Genomic DNA, 14,487 nt, shown 5'->3' on the forward strand with positions numbered 1-14,487 from the left:
GGATTCCATGAGGGGGTGGCAAGTATCATATTATAAGGTTAACAAAAGGCACATAAGTAGATGGTATAGGCCTATACGCCTACATCGAGCCTTGATGATTCTTCGGTTGAAGGCTTCTACGAAGACGTAAAGTCAACCAATAATAAAGTAATAGTATACTATTCTGATGGGCGACTTTAATGCCAAAGTAGGCAAGAAACAGGCCGGAGGCCATTCAGTGGGGAATATGGCATCAGCTCAAAAATTGCCAGAGGGGAGTTATTTGTAGAGTTCGCAGAACGTAATGGATCTTAAATACTTTCTTCAGCAAACGGGCTAACCGTAAGCGGACATGCTGAAGTTCTAATGGCAAAACTAAAAATGAAATAGACTTCATTCTGATTCATTGATATGCACGCTTTATTATCAAAAAACCAGCATATGAATATGAGAGATGCCGTAGTGGAGGGCTCCAGAAATTTTGACCACCTGCGGTTCATGAACGTTCACCAAAATATGAGCTCATGGGATAGACTTCATTCTTTGTGCGGACTCACGAATTAGACAGGACGTAGAAGCAGTTAGCAAGAAGCGATGCAGCAACCATGGAATATTATTAGCTCGTAATCACCTAGATTTAAAAAAGAAAAGACAAAAATTGGTACGCAAGAATACACCTAATGACATAGCGGGGAGAGCGAATGTACAGGAATCCAGAGTTTCGCTTCAGTATAGATTCGAGGCACTAAACGAGGTAGAGGACGTTAGTGTTGACACAATGAACGATAGTTTTACTCGTATCATCAAAGAATGTGCATTGGAAGTCAGAGGTAGTTACTGGACAGGACACCTACAAACTATCTCATAAGACAAAAAATGTTATATAAACACGAAAAACCCTGAAAGTCTCAAATGCAACTAACAAAATAAAGGTAGTGTAGCTTTCGAAGTTAATCAATAGACGCAAGGTAGCCGACGTCTAAAGGTATCACTGGGACACAAGTATTCAGGCTGTAAAAAGCGGGAGGAGCCTAAAACCTGCGAAGGCAAACTTGTGGAAAAGCAAAAATCGAATCTATGCATTAAAGAACAAAGAAGCCAATGTCATAACCAATAAGGGTAGGATAGAAGAGGTGGCAAAATAGTTCTACAGAGAGCTGTCCAGATTCAAACACAACTAGGATGATATCATGAGAAACAATATTGCTACAGAGGAATTTGACCTCCTACCAGTAACAAAAGTTGTATAATTAAGGAAAGCCCTAGAAAGAATTCACAGAGGCGAAGCCGCTGCTGTGGATACAGTAACAACAGACCTCCTGAAAGATGACGGAGAAAGCACGTTAGAAAACTGGCCAACTTGTAATACTTAGTGTCTCTTCACCCGAAGGTTACCAGAATCTCGGAAGAACAGGAACTTTATCATAATTCATAAAAAAGGAGACATCGCGGACTTGAAATAATACAGGCTGAACAGCTTATTTTCTACAAACTATTTACAAAAATATTAGCTAATAGAATTGAGCCAACATCAGACTTCAACCAAAGAACCAAGCAGGATTTCGCACAGGCTACTCCACAATATACCGTATACATACTATCAATAATGTAATAGAGAAATGTGCGGAATACAACAAACCGAATTTGAATTTGTAAATTTCTTGTTTATTCACTTTGACCAGCAGGTTTAGTTTTCAGCATCAGGTTAATTCTTTTTAAAAAGGAGACATTGTCCAGCGCTTTGTTTGCGTCTGGCCCACCGGAACTTCAACGACCACATGGCGCAGGCGAGGCCACGACATTTGGGAAACTTCTTGATTATTTTAAGGTATACGGATAAGACTTAAGTTCTCAATTATTTGTAGGTATACCAATAAAACAGATGATAAAATCACCTCAAGTTTTATGATTCAAAACGTCGATATGATCAATAGGGACACCATAGTGAAGTTCCCCAGAAATTTCGACCATCTGCTGTGCTTCAACCTGCATTGTTATCGCACAGTGCCTGGACCACTATCATTTGGCCTCCATCAAAATGCGACTGCTACGGCCGAGGTCTAACCCCCGACCATCGCGTCAGTAGCCGAGCACTGTGCCACTGTTTCACCAAGGGGGACTATTCGGATAAAACTGCGTGCATGATGGCTGTGCTCTAGTTTACTCTAGCGTGAACCCAAGGGCAAAGGAGAGTGCTGGAATGTGCCATCAACAGTGTGCAAAACAAGACGCATTCCTCCGACGGTCAGATCATCGACCACAAACTAAAACTGTGATCGCCGCTTTTTCTGTACTGCGTGCATTGCTTGTGACTTTAATTACTTTGTCTTCTAGGCTAAGGTGAGTCCGGCATAGATTATTGTCCCTCCCAGTACGACAGATGCCTTCATCGTCACTACTGCGTGTCAGCGTAAACGTGAAAGTCCACAATCCTTCAATTAGGAAGTAGTTGTCATGATATGCGCGGTAGGTTCATCTGGTGCGCGATGTTTGTGAGTTTGTGCTGTGCCGTACGCCGACGAAGATGACGATGAGACAAGGAAAAGGCGGAATCGTGTCGTCAAAGTCAAGCCAAGCCATGGGGAGAGAGAAGAGGAAGACGACGACGGGGCGTTGGAGAAGAAGGATCGGAACGAAACAGTGGCAGGCTGAAGCGCTCGTCGGGTCGTGGTCCCGAAGCCTACCTGTGCCTGTGGTCCGCACGAGCCTGGCTCCCTTCTACCGTGTGATCCAGCAGCCGGCGCCGGTCCGTTGTACTCGGATCCGGGCGTTTTCCAGACCTGGGCCTACTACTGGCTGTCCGGGACGTGCTTGCCACACATCGGCTCTGCCTCACGCTCCGCTCCGACCATGCCTGAGGCATCGCTGATGTCGGCGTAAGACGCAACGCAACGCATCGACTCATCTGCCTTCGACGTCACACGGTGAAGTGTTTCAAACCTTGTGTAGTGCAGTGGGGGACTACGCTAAGCGTCAGACCTTGTCTTTCGAGAACGTGTGTCGTGCTCGTACTTAAGGCAGTTCTTCGCTGTTGCCATGTAACACGCCAAGCTTCTTTATCGTTTTTTTCTTTTTTTCGTGGCATTAAAGCCTTATTTCTCAAGTTGCAAATGTCTTCGTCAGTCTCGACAACGATTATTTAAGTTGCCGTGATTGCCCGAACCTTATCCCTCACAATTGGCGTCCGCGCGACAGGACGAAGCCGTTTGCACTGGGTTGAAATCTATAGGGAAGATGAGTGAGCAAGAGCTTATAACGCTAGCGGAACGCATGGGGCTTCAAGGAGCCGAGCTAAAGACGTGGGTAGACGCGCGGTTAGAGCGCTCATGAGGAATCTGTGCAAGCGCGTGAAGAGCGTTCCGCGGAAAGGCAGGCGGCGAAGGAACGTTTGGAGATAGAAGAGAGAACTCTTCAACTGCGAATTCGACTAGCTGAGGTTGAAGGTAGCCGAGAGCCAACAGCGCGGGACCGCGAACCTGAGAGGAGTCAAAGCCGCCCGTGCTTGATCAATCCTCACAACCTGATTCTAGTGTTTGACGAGGGGCGTGACGATCTCGATGCGTATCTCAAGAGGTTCGAACGCGTAGCAGTTGGTCAAGAGTGGCCTGAGGAGAAGTGGGCGACAGCGCTTAGTTTATGCCTCAGTGGGGAAGCATTGAAAGTCTTCGGTCGTCTGTCGCCAGAAGACTCAATGGATTACCAGAGTACGAAAGTGGCCTTGCTCCAGAGGTTTCGTTTCACAGCTGAAGGCTATCGCGAAAAGTTTCGGCAAAGCAAGCCTGAAGACGGCGAAACTGGTAAACAGTACGCCACGAGATTACAGAGTTACTTCGATAGATGGCTGGAAATGTCGGAAACGGACGAGGACTTTGCATCCGTGCGCAACCTCATTGTAGCTGAGCAGTTTCTGAATAACTGCCACGATCGCCTGGCACTTTTTCTAAGGGAGAAGAAATGCAGGACGGTAAAAAAAATGGCAGAAGCAGCTGATACCTTCTTGGAAGCCCAGCGGCAAACAAACTTGTTGGTATTTCGTACCAAGTCTGCAAACAACATTCCCAAGGAGCAAGAAGGAGTTACTTATACCCAGCCTCCTCTTAGATGTTTCGTCTGTGATCGACCCGGCCACAGAGCATCTGATTGCCGCACGAAACCCCAACGAGCCTTCTGTGGGCACTGTCGGAAGCCCGGCCACGATGCAAGAGCATGCCCAAGCAACGGCGGGTCAAAGAAAATGACATCTTGCATCGTGTCTACTGACCAGAAGTCCGAGACGCCCCGATGTGCCAATGATTCATCACAAGATGAATATGTTGCTAGTGCACTCCGAACGCGCACCGCAACAGCTACACGAAACTTGCCGGTGTTACAGGGAGAAGTGTTTGGACATACTGTATCAGTCTTGAGGGATACTGGAAGCAACACCCTGGTCGTGCGATGTTCCCTCGTTCCCGATGATGCGCTGACGGGTACTACCGCCACTATTTTATTGGCCGATGGTAGTTGCATCGAGGTACCGGAAGCAGAAGTACGGATTCTATCGCCCTATTTCACCGGAAATGCGATATAGTCAAATGCATGACGTCGCCACTTTACGATGTCATCGTAGGAAATGTTCCCGGCGCCCGTGACGCTAATGATCCCGACTCAACGTGGAAGGAGTCAGCGAGCCTGAAGTCGGAAACTAATCAGGCATTGAATTCTAAAGAGAAATCCAAGGATGGATGCGGGACGAAGAGCACAGTCATGGTTGGTGTTTCAAGCAAAGGACATCGCCGGAAGCTCACGACTGCTAAATTTGGAAACTTAGAGGTGACACAGGAGTCATTTCGCCAAAAACAAGAGGAAGACCGGTCGCTGGATGTTTGTAGGGCGAAAGTCGACACCCTCATCCGCGGTAAAGGAGCCACATACCACTCATTTATGTTCGAGAAAGGAATCTTGTACCGCGTTTACCACTTGACTCCGGGCAAATCAGTTCAACAAGCGGTGGTTCCAAAGGCGTTGCGTGTCCATGTGTTGCACTTGGCACATGAATCACCGATATCTGGTCACCAGGGTATCAAGAAGACGAAGGACCGAGTTTTGGAGTCGTTTTATTGGCTCGGTGTACAGGAGGAGGTACGAAGATTCGTAAAATCATGCGACGCATGCCAAAGGACATATCCCAAAGGCAAAGTAGGCAAGGCGCCTCTTGGACGAATGCCTTTGACTGACACGCCATTCGAACGTGTGGCCGTTGATATCATTGGACCTCTGACGCCGATTTCAAAGAAGGGTAATCGGTACATTCTTACCCTTGTGGATTTCGCCACTCGGTACCCGGACGCGGTGGCTTTGCCCGCAATTGATTCGGCAACAGTAGCAGATGGACTACTGGAGATGTTCTCTCGAATAGGATTTCCACGGGAGATCCTCTGATCAAGCATCTTGCTTCACGTCAGGCCTGATGGAAGAGGTGAATGCTCTGCTTGCTATTCGACATTTGAGCTCGACGCCTTACCACCCGATATGCAATGGCTTGGTCGAAAGGTTCAACGGCACTTTGAAACAGATGTTGCGCAGGTTGTGCCAAGAGAAGCCGAAGTCATGGGACCGATTTCTTGCGCCTCTGTTATTCGCCTATCGAGAAGTACCTCAGGCCAGTATGGGCTTCTCGCCGTTTGAACTGATCTACGGACGGCACGTCCGAGGACCCCTGGATATATTGAAGGAACTCTGGACAGGGGAAGACCTAGAGGAAGATATCAAGACTACTTACGGATACGTGCTTGATCTGAGAGAACGTCTTGAACGCACCTTGAAGCTGGCTCAAGAGAATCTCTCCCGAGCTCAACACTCGCAAAAGAAGTATTATGACCGAACCTCCAAAACCAGACAGCTCAAAGTTGGTGACCGGGCTCTTATATTGCTCCCAACCAGGGAAAACAAGCTTCTTATGCACTGGAAGGGGCCATTTCCGGTTACAGGAAAAAAGAATGACCACGACTATTGGTTGGACCTTGGGCACACCACGAAAATGTTTCACATAAACATGCTCAAGCGCTACGAAGAACGTAGGTGCTGATTATATGAGCAGGCTACAGGTGTAGGTGCTAGCTATACCACAGTAATGTAATAATGTACCATATGCCTAGGGACTCTCACGTACAGACTATTCTCTTGGTGCAACAGTTCTGTACATTTGTTTGTCGTAAGTCTTGTCTCCCGCGCACTTTGGACAGTTTTTAAAAAAAAAAAAAACTTTTGAAAGGGGGGACTTTTGTCATGATATGCGCGGTAGGTTCATCTGGTGCGCGATGTTTGTGAGTTTGTGCTGTGCCGTACGCCGACGAAGATGACGATGAGACAAGGAAAAGGCGGAATCGTGTCGTCAAAGTCAAGCCAAGCCATGGGGAGAGAGAAGAGGAAGACGACGACGGGGCGTTGGAGAAGAAGGATCGGAACGAAACAGTGGCAGGCTGAAGCGCTCGTCGGGTCGTGGTCCCGAAGCCTACCTGTGCCTGTGGTCCGCACGAGCCTGGCTCCCTTCTACCGTGTGATCCAGCAGCCGGCGCCGGTCCGTTGTACTCGGATCCGGGCGTTTTCCAGACCTGGGCCTACTACTGGCTGTCCGGGACGTGCTTGCCACACATCGACTCTGCCTCACGCTCCGCTCCGACCATGCCTGAGGCATCGCTGATGTCGGCGTAAGACGCAACGCAACGCATCGACTCATCTGCCTTCGACGTCACACGGTGAAGTGTTTCAAACCTTGTGTAGTGCAGTGGGGGACTACGCTAAGCGTCAGACCTTGTCTTTCGAGAACGTGTGTCGTGCTCGTACTTAAGGCAGTTCTTCGCTGTTGCCATGTAACACGCCAAGCTTCTTTATCGTTTTTTTCTTTTTTTCGTGGCATTAAAGCCTTATAACTCAAGTTGCAAATGTCTTCGTCAGTCTCGACAACGATTATTTAAGTTGCCGTGATTGCCCGAACCTTATCCCTCACAGTAGTACCGCCAAAAAGACGCGAGGGACAACTTACTACGAGCTCTAGTAAGGATGCATTTCATATTGAAGCCTATTCGAGATGACAGCATCTTCATTGCACAACTGAAAAACCGTAATTCTTAATTGTCGTGAGTTATATATCGAGACCACAGCAACTCAAATGCACTTGCTGTAATAAACACTGTTGCAGAGTATTTTGCAGGCATAAAAATCGACATCCCAGCTCACCTGAATTGGTCCGCTTTCAATGCCTCGGGAATTTCCCGCTCTGGTGTGTACGCATTGTTGAAAGGCTGCAGGAAACAAAATGTGCACTGAGAGGCATGGCCCCAAAAGCTAAGTTTTATTCATATAGTGTTCATGCAGGTGACCTCGCAAAGGAATCATTCGATATCGACACCTTGAATCAACCTTGGACCCAAAGAAGATCTCGCTAAGCGTTCCAGTGTCTCTGACGAAAAAACAGAGCAGAAGTTCATAATAAAACCTTAGGATTTACGTCACATTATCGCGGTAAGCTTACACCTACAATTTTTCTTCCCATCGCTCGCTGTGTCATCCTAAGTTTAAGGTGAAACCTCTTTGTAGGGCTCTGTGTTTCTGAATCAGAGGTAAGTACCGGCAAGATGCAGCTCTTACATACCTTCCTCTTGAGAAATTTTTGTAACCTTCCCCTTCTCATTGCATCAAAGCACAGCCTACAGATAGCCAGTTAAACCTGCATAAAGAGCTACATGAGCTTATAAAGGGTGAGTTAAGCCTAGGAAAGCAAAGTTGAGCCGTAGAAAATTGAGCCGGGCCTCTAGTTTGAGTGCAAAGTCCTTCACGAACCCGGTTTGTCAATCCATCTCATGTGACCGCTCACCATGAAGTTCCGGCGACAGACGCTAACAAAATTGGAAATATTATTTTAAGCCTGGAGTTCCTTAACGTGACCTCTATTTGAAGCACACGGCCCTCAAGCATATTGCCTTCATCGCAAATGCGGTCGCCGCAGCCGAGATTCGATCATACAACGTGTGGGACAGCAGTAGAGTGTCTTAACAACTAGGCCACCATGACGGGGTAAAAAGCTTAGAGATAGTCGAAACTGCGTTGTTATAAGAAACTCAGGTTCTGAAGTGTTATGAGTACGAGAAATAAATAAGAAGTAATCGCAATTACTAATATAAAATTGCTGAAGACGCGTTTCGTACACAAGGAGAAGAGGGCGCCACCACCTCGCTTAGCGAGTGAATGCCCACTCCTTCTGCCCTATTCTCCTTGCAGGCGAGCACGTGCCTATGGTAGCTGTAAGTGGCTCGTGCCGAAGCATCCGTGACAAGCAGGAAATATATAATGCGCAGAAAAGGGAGCGGGAGTCAACCCACCGACATTGCGAATCTCCCTGACAATATTCTACTCGCTTCGAGGAAGGCCTGCATGGTTGCTTTAAACACTGGCGTTAATGACGGTATGGTAGAAGGCACGGTAGTAGAAACTCAACGAACGGAAGTCGCTACGCACTTTCTCGGGTTTCACAGCAGTGGAGCTGTGAAATATTTTTAAAGACGATAGTCTTTCTTGGGAACCTTTGACGCAAAAGTTTTGGTCTGTCTGTCTTTCTGTCTGTGTCTGTCTGTTTGTCTGTGCATTTGTCTGTTTATCCACTCTTATCGGCCTCGGGTACTTGAAACCGCCGACCCCATCTGCAGCGACCACCAATGTTGCTCAAGGTTGAGCACTCATGCTTGTGCAATTAAGAAATAAAGAGCAGTTATTGTGCATGTTTGGGGCACCATAACCACACGCATATATTCTGCATATGCATCTCAATAGAAAACACATACATAAGTAATTTTGAAGACCATAGCGCTTATCACGCTGCGCTTACCATGCAACGCTTGCACGAAATGAGGAGTGTTTCTAACGCTTTGCTAAGACGAGATGGTGTTGGCACCTACCCGTCGCCTCGCGTTCTGCGCCTGTTCACCTCTGAGACGGGTGCGCACGGCCACGCGCTTTGTTTTCCTAAAGAAATTGCCAGATGGCGCTCATGTCTCACGTGTGACGGGACTTGATGCGCTCGTTCGGCTCAGCTGCACGCTCTAGGCACTATAACGCAGCACCTCCGGAATACCATTCACCAATTTTCTTGCGCAGAATATTAAATAACTGTTTTGTTCACTCTCTTTACACGCAAGACTATTGTCTTTCGACGACATTTGCAGATAACATGCAGATACGGAGCCAATTGTTTTCAGGACATTCCTCGGCAAGCTTCCTTTTCTTGAGCTTTGTCCGGTGGAAGCTGGCGTGCGCAGTGTTGCCCGTGCACACTTCTCCCGTCGCCGCTGACGGCACGCTCTATTTGGATTCCAACAATGCTCAATAGATGGCGCGCTGCCGCCCACAGCAGCGACACGCCATCTCGGGGATCGGTTTGGACTACCACAGTGAATGGGCGTGTTTTTGAGCGCTTGCGATCGACTGCGCAGATAAGTTGTTTTGCATGTTTTGAGCTTGCCTTTATAATTATAAGACAGCAGTTAAAATTGCTGTAGCACTTATTTTATCGTACGGCTTTTTCGGGGGTCCGTCACCAGGTATTTATTTGTCTGTGCGTGTGTGTGTGTGTCGGAATTTTTGTTTTTTAGTTGTTTTTGCCACCCCACGGGGGAGGTGCACGTGCATTGAACACGCAAATTTTTGTAGGAGAGCTTAGACTTTCTCTTTTTCGTAGGGCAGGGCTCGAGCTTCGTAATTATCGAGTGAGACAAGTCATAGGGACAATTGGTGTGTAGGAAAGACATGGTTAAATAGACTAAATTAAGTGTTCAGGATGTGGGGTGGCTTTGAAAGTAGAGCCAAGTGTAGAAGCGGAAGGAGAAGAGGCTGACGCGAAGTGTAGGCAATGCGAGGTCGAGGAAAAAGTGGAAAACATGGTGGTTGCCCGGAGTGACCTGCTGATGAGAATCACCGAACAAGAGATTGCGTTGGCGACAAAGCAAGAGAATACGTGGGCTATGGAAGAAAGGCTGAAGTCCACTGAGGAAGCACTAGCCAAGGTTAACGGAGGAGCGGCCTACAGAGACAACAGTAGGGAACCGGCAACCAGAACAGCGGAAAAGAAAGAGCAAGCAAGTTTGGATAAAGCAGGTTCAGCCGGTTCAATTATCACAAGGCCCAGCTTCAGCGAAGTAGTGGTGGGGCTAGGAGGGGACAAAGCAGCCGGCGTCACAGGTGCAAGTAACCCCCAGGTGCAGGAAGCTCCAGCTGAAAAGTCACAGCATGTGATAATCGCAACGGACTCGAATTTAAATCGATGCACAGAAGCCGTCAAACAGAGGGTGAGAGGTGACAACAGGGTTGCAGTAGGGGCGTTCCGAGGACGCAAGCTGTAAGCAGTCATGAGGCAAGCGAGCACAAAACTCAAAACTACAGCTGATAGACGAAACCTCGTGATAATTTCAGGTGGTTTAAACGATGTCTTAAATGAAGATACAGCAGCACAAGCAACCACGCTGGAGAAAAGCGTCGATGACATGCGCGCCACTTCTCCTGAGGTACAGGTGGACGGGAGCAACTTGTGGACGGGAGTACTTGTGGACGAAAGCAAAGGCCAGAGAGGAAAACCAGGCAACGGTAGAGTGTATATCAAATGACATTCAGGAGTTAGGGGGAGAGTGCGAGAAGATAGGAGATATGAATGCGCACATAGAAGATATAGATGGGTATACCGACCCGACAAGCAAAATGATCATGGATATGTGTGAGAGGCTTGATTTAATCATTTGCAACAGTACCGAGAAGTGTGAAGGGCAAATAACATGGGAGGTAGGAAGGCTGCAGTCGACGATAGATTACGCACTGATGTCACATAGAATGTATGATAAGCTCAGGGGAAGGTACATTGATGAAGGTGGCTCCAGAAGTCTGGGTAGTGCTCACAAACGTATCGAAAAGTTTTGGAAGAGCAGTGAAAGTGGGAAGGAGACAAGATGAGCAACTACAGGAAAATTTTTATTCAGAAAGGCAAATTGAAATAGCCACTAAGCAAATTGAATCAGTAATCACTGAGGATAATAAAAAGTGTGGACATACACGAATCTAATTGGACTGTTAGAGCTAGAGCTTGCTAAGGCACGTGACAAGTCACCCCGGAAAAGAAGACACAAAGCCAAAAGTTGGTGGGATGAGGAAGTTAAGAGAGCCATAGCAAAACGTCAGGAAGCCTCTAGGGAACACAGACATGCTAGGCAGCGGGGTGAACCGACAGATGATGTTGAAAGAAAATGGGAAATCTTTCTAAGCTGTAGAAGAGAGACATCCCTTCTGATCAATTGAAAAGATTAGAAGGGAGCTCAGTGGCTGGCAGAAGTACATAAAAAGATAGAAAGGCAGCTGCGAAATTTCGGAACCATCTAAACTACTTAAAAATTAGACGAGCCTACAGCAGATGTTCATAACGACAGCTCAAGGTGCTAGGCTAGAGGGGACAAAGCAATTGAATATATAAGAACAAGGGTGACAGAAACGTTTGAACAAAGAGGTGCTTTATGCACCACAATTGACGAAGATGAATCAAGTGGCGTAATGGCTCCATTTTCATAACGAGAGTAGGAAAGGGCCGAGAAAAGGATTTCTAGTAGTACATCAACAGGCCAAGATGGCATTCCACGTATGCTCCTAAAAACATTAGGTCCGAAGTCTAACCAGGCTTTGAGAGAGGCAGTGACCAAAATAATAATCGATGGAGAAGTCCCAGATGGATGAAACTTAGCAGGATGAGCATGATATATAAAGGAAAGGGGGACAAAGCTGACATAAACCACTACCGTCTGATAACAGTGACATCAGTGATCTACAGGCTGGCAATGCAGATTAAAAAGGAAAGCCTGCAGGCGTGGATAGAGGATGAGGGAGTGCTGGGGGAACTGCAGAACGGGTTTCGGAAACACAGGTGGTTGGAAGACAATCAGTTCTCACTGACGCAGTGCATCAAGGGATATCAAGGGAGCGTACAAAAGCGTGGTTCAAGAGGTATTTAGGGACATACTGGACACACTAGGCATGGAAGATGTAGTCACCAATCTTTTTAAGGATATCTATAAAGGTAACAAGGTAGTTATAAAGTGGGAAAAACAGGTATCCAAACCTGCCAAGGTAAAATGGCGGCTTGGGCAGGGGTGTCTCCTGTCACCCTTATTATTCATGATGTACCTACAAGGATTAGAGGCCAAATTAGAGGGAAGTGGACTGGGCTTCAACCTCTCTTTCGTCAAACAAGGAAAACTCATTGAACAGGCACTACCAGCATTGATGTACGCAGATGATATAGTGCTAATGGCCATCAACAAGGAAGATTAGCAGAGATTGCTGGACATCTGCGGTAATGAAGGAGATAGGTTAGATTTCAGATTCCGTAAGAAAAAATCAGCAGTCATGATTTTTAATGACAATGAAGGTAGTGAGCTTAGAATACAGAAGGTCACGCTAGAGATAACAAATAAATACAAATATCTGGGCGTATTGATAAGCAATGGTGCCGAGTACCTAAGGGAACACAAAATATACGTGACGACTAAAGGTAACAGGAATGCAGTGGTAAAAAAAAACAGGGCACTGTGGACAATAGGTATGATGTTGCGAGAAGAATATGGAAAGGGGTCATGGTTCCTGGTCTGACGTTCGGCAATGCAGTCTTGTGCATGAGATCAGAAGTTCAAGCAAGATTAGAAACTGAGCAACGTGGAATAGGTAGGCTTGCCTTAGGAGCTCACGGGATTACACCAAATCAGGGAGCACAAGGTGATATGGGATGGACATCATTTGAGGGCAGGGAAGCTAGCAGCAAGATAAAATTTGAGAAGCGATTGAGGGAAATGGGGGAGGAGCGTTGGGCAAGGAAGGTTTTCAGTTACTTGTACATGAAGAATGTCGATACAAAATGGAGGAAGCGAACCAGAAAATTGACTGGTAATTACTTAGAAAACAGCAGGGGGCCAAACCAAAAAAAAATTATCAGTTAAGAAGAAATCGAAGGAAGCTGAGGCTGGCATGTGGAGTATTGGCATGATTAGAAAGTCCGCACTAGAATTCTATCAAACTTTTAAGCAGAAAATTGCCAAAGAAACGATCTATGATAAAACTCGGGGTAGTTCTGTACTGTTTGAGGCAAGAACGGGAGTATTGCGAACCAAGACATATCGGGCCAAATGCGAAGGGGTAGACACGGTATGCAGTGCGTGTGGAGAGGAAGAAGAAACTGTCGAACACTTGATAATGTTCTGCAAAGGGATTCAACCTATAGTTCAGGATGATGGCGTAGAGTTCTTCAAAGCACTGGGGTTTAGGGAAAGAAGGGCAAAATACACTTTAAGTAAAATTAGCTAGAAGGAGGTTATCTGATCGGTGGCTAAAGTCAAGGCATGAGTGAAAATAAGGTCCTTCAGTGCAAAGTACGAATCCTCAACCTCACCATTTAAAGAAAAAAAATAAATCTAGTTTTTGGTTCATTAAGTATTACGGCTTGGTGGCGCTAGCCACCGCCCAATCTAAAGGGAACAGCCATATCCATTCATCCATCCATCAATCCACCGGTTTTTCGCTGTACCGAGCTCACCCTTGGTCTTATGAACATGCCGTCCCTCAGCGCACACGTCCATGGCAGCGAACATTATCTCGTCCTGACCGAAGCCGACGTGCTCTTCTTCACAAATACATGAAACGGTGGAAACATGCTCATGAATGGGTTCGTTCCAGTCGTCTGCCCCAAAGAAATGAAGCGTCCTATGAGTGGTGTCAGGATCTACGTCAAGCTACCTGATGAAGCAGAAGATCTCGCGTTGCAATAACGTGCCAGAGCTACAACGGGGAGCACACCGCTGTGAAGCTCTCATCCGGGATAGCAATCGTGGCCTTCTACTTGGCACTGAATTTGTCAGAAGAAAAAGTCACGAAGTCTATAGAGAAATGAGTGCAACCATACATGACCGAGTTCATTCACGCTCTCTTCCTACTTGCCCGAGATGTGAACGTTGACATCATGCAAAGCGATTGGCTAGTCCAACACATGATGTCACTTTACGCTCTTGTATGCGTTTCGTACGACTGCAAACGTTCCACCACCTTCACGAGCGCCTGTATCGACTTCGCTGTCTCGAACTTTTTATTGCGCCCCATCATCGGTGATCCCTTGACGGCATACTTTAGTGACCATAAAGCAATCATGTTTAAAGAGAAAGGAGTCCCCGAGCTCATCGAGCGTCGTTCTGTTGTAACTTGCAACAGATCAATTGTAGATATAAAAGGTACTGATTGTCCATGAAAATCTTCACAGTGAACCAAGATATAAATTTATAATTATTGTATATGTAATGTATATATAACAACATTTTCATCTCTATATATGATGGTAGAAGATATGTGTGGATGCTTCGTGGGTTGCCCGATCATCTCCGAGCAACCTACTCTAACATTCACTTTCTTGAGGGCTAAATGCACGCCACGGCAACTAGCTCTACGACCGGCTGAAAT

General features: G+C 46.7%; 1 protein-coding gene across 6 annotated transcripts in view; it reads right to left on the reverse strand.

The window, feature by feature from the left end:
- The window catches only part of LOC119160839 (uncharacterized), a 274,511-nt gene that overhangs the window by 126,754 nt on the left and 133,270 nt on the right, over positions 1–14,487 (reverse strand). For all 6 annotated transcript variants that reach the window (XM_075880678.1, XM_075880677.1, XM_075880676.1 and 3 more), the window contains one exon: positions 7,198–7,262. In XM_075880678.1, coding sequence (XP_075736793.1) covers positions 7,198–7,262 — 65 coding nt within the window. The remainder of the gene's footprint in view (positions 1–7,197; positions 7,263–14,487) is intronic.

The sequence above is a fragment of the Rhipicephalus microplus genome, chromosome X (genome assembly GCF_043290135.1).
Source record: "Rhipicephalus microplus isolate Deutch F79 chromosome X, USDA_Rmic, whole genome shotgun sequence".
NCBI lineage: Eukaryota > Metazoa > Arthropoda > Arachnida > Ixodida > Ixodidae > Rhipicephalus > Rhipicephalus microplus.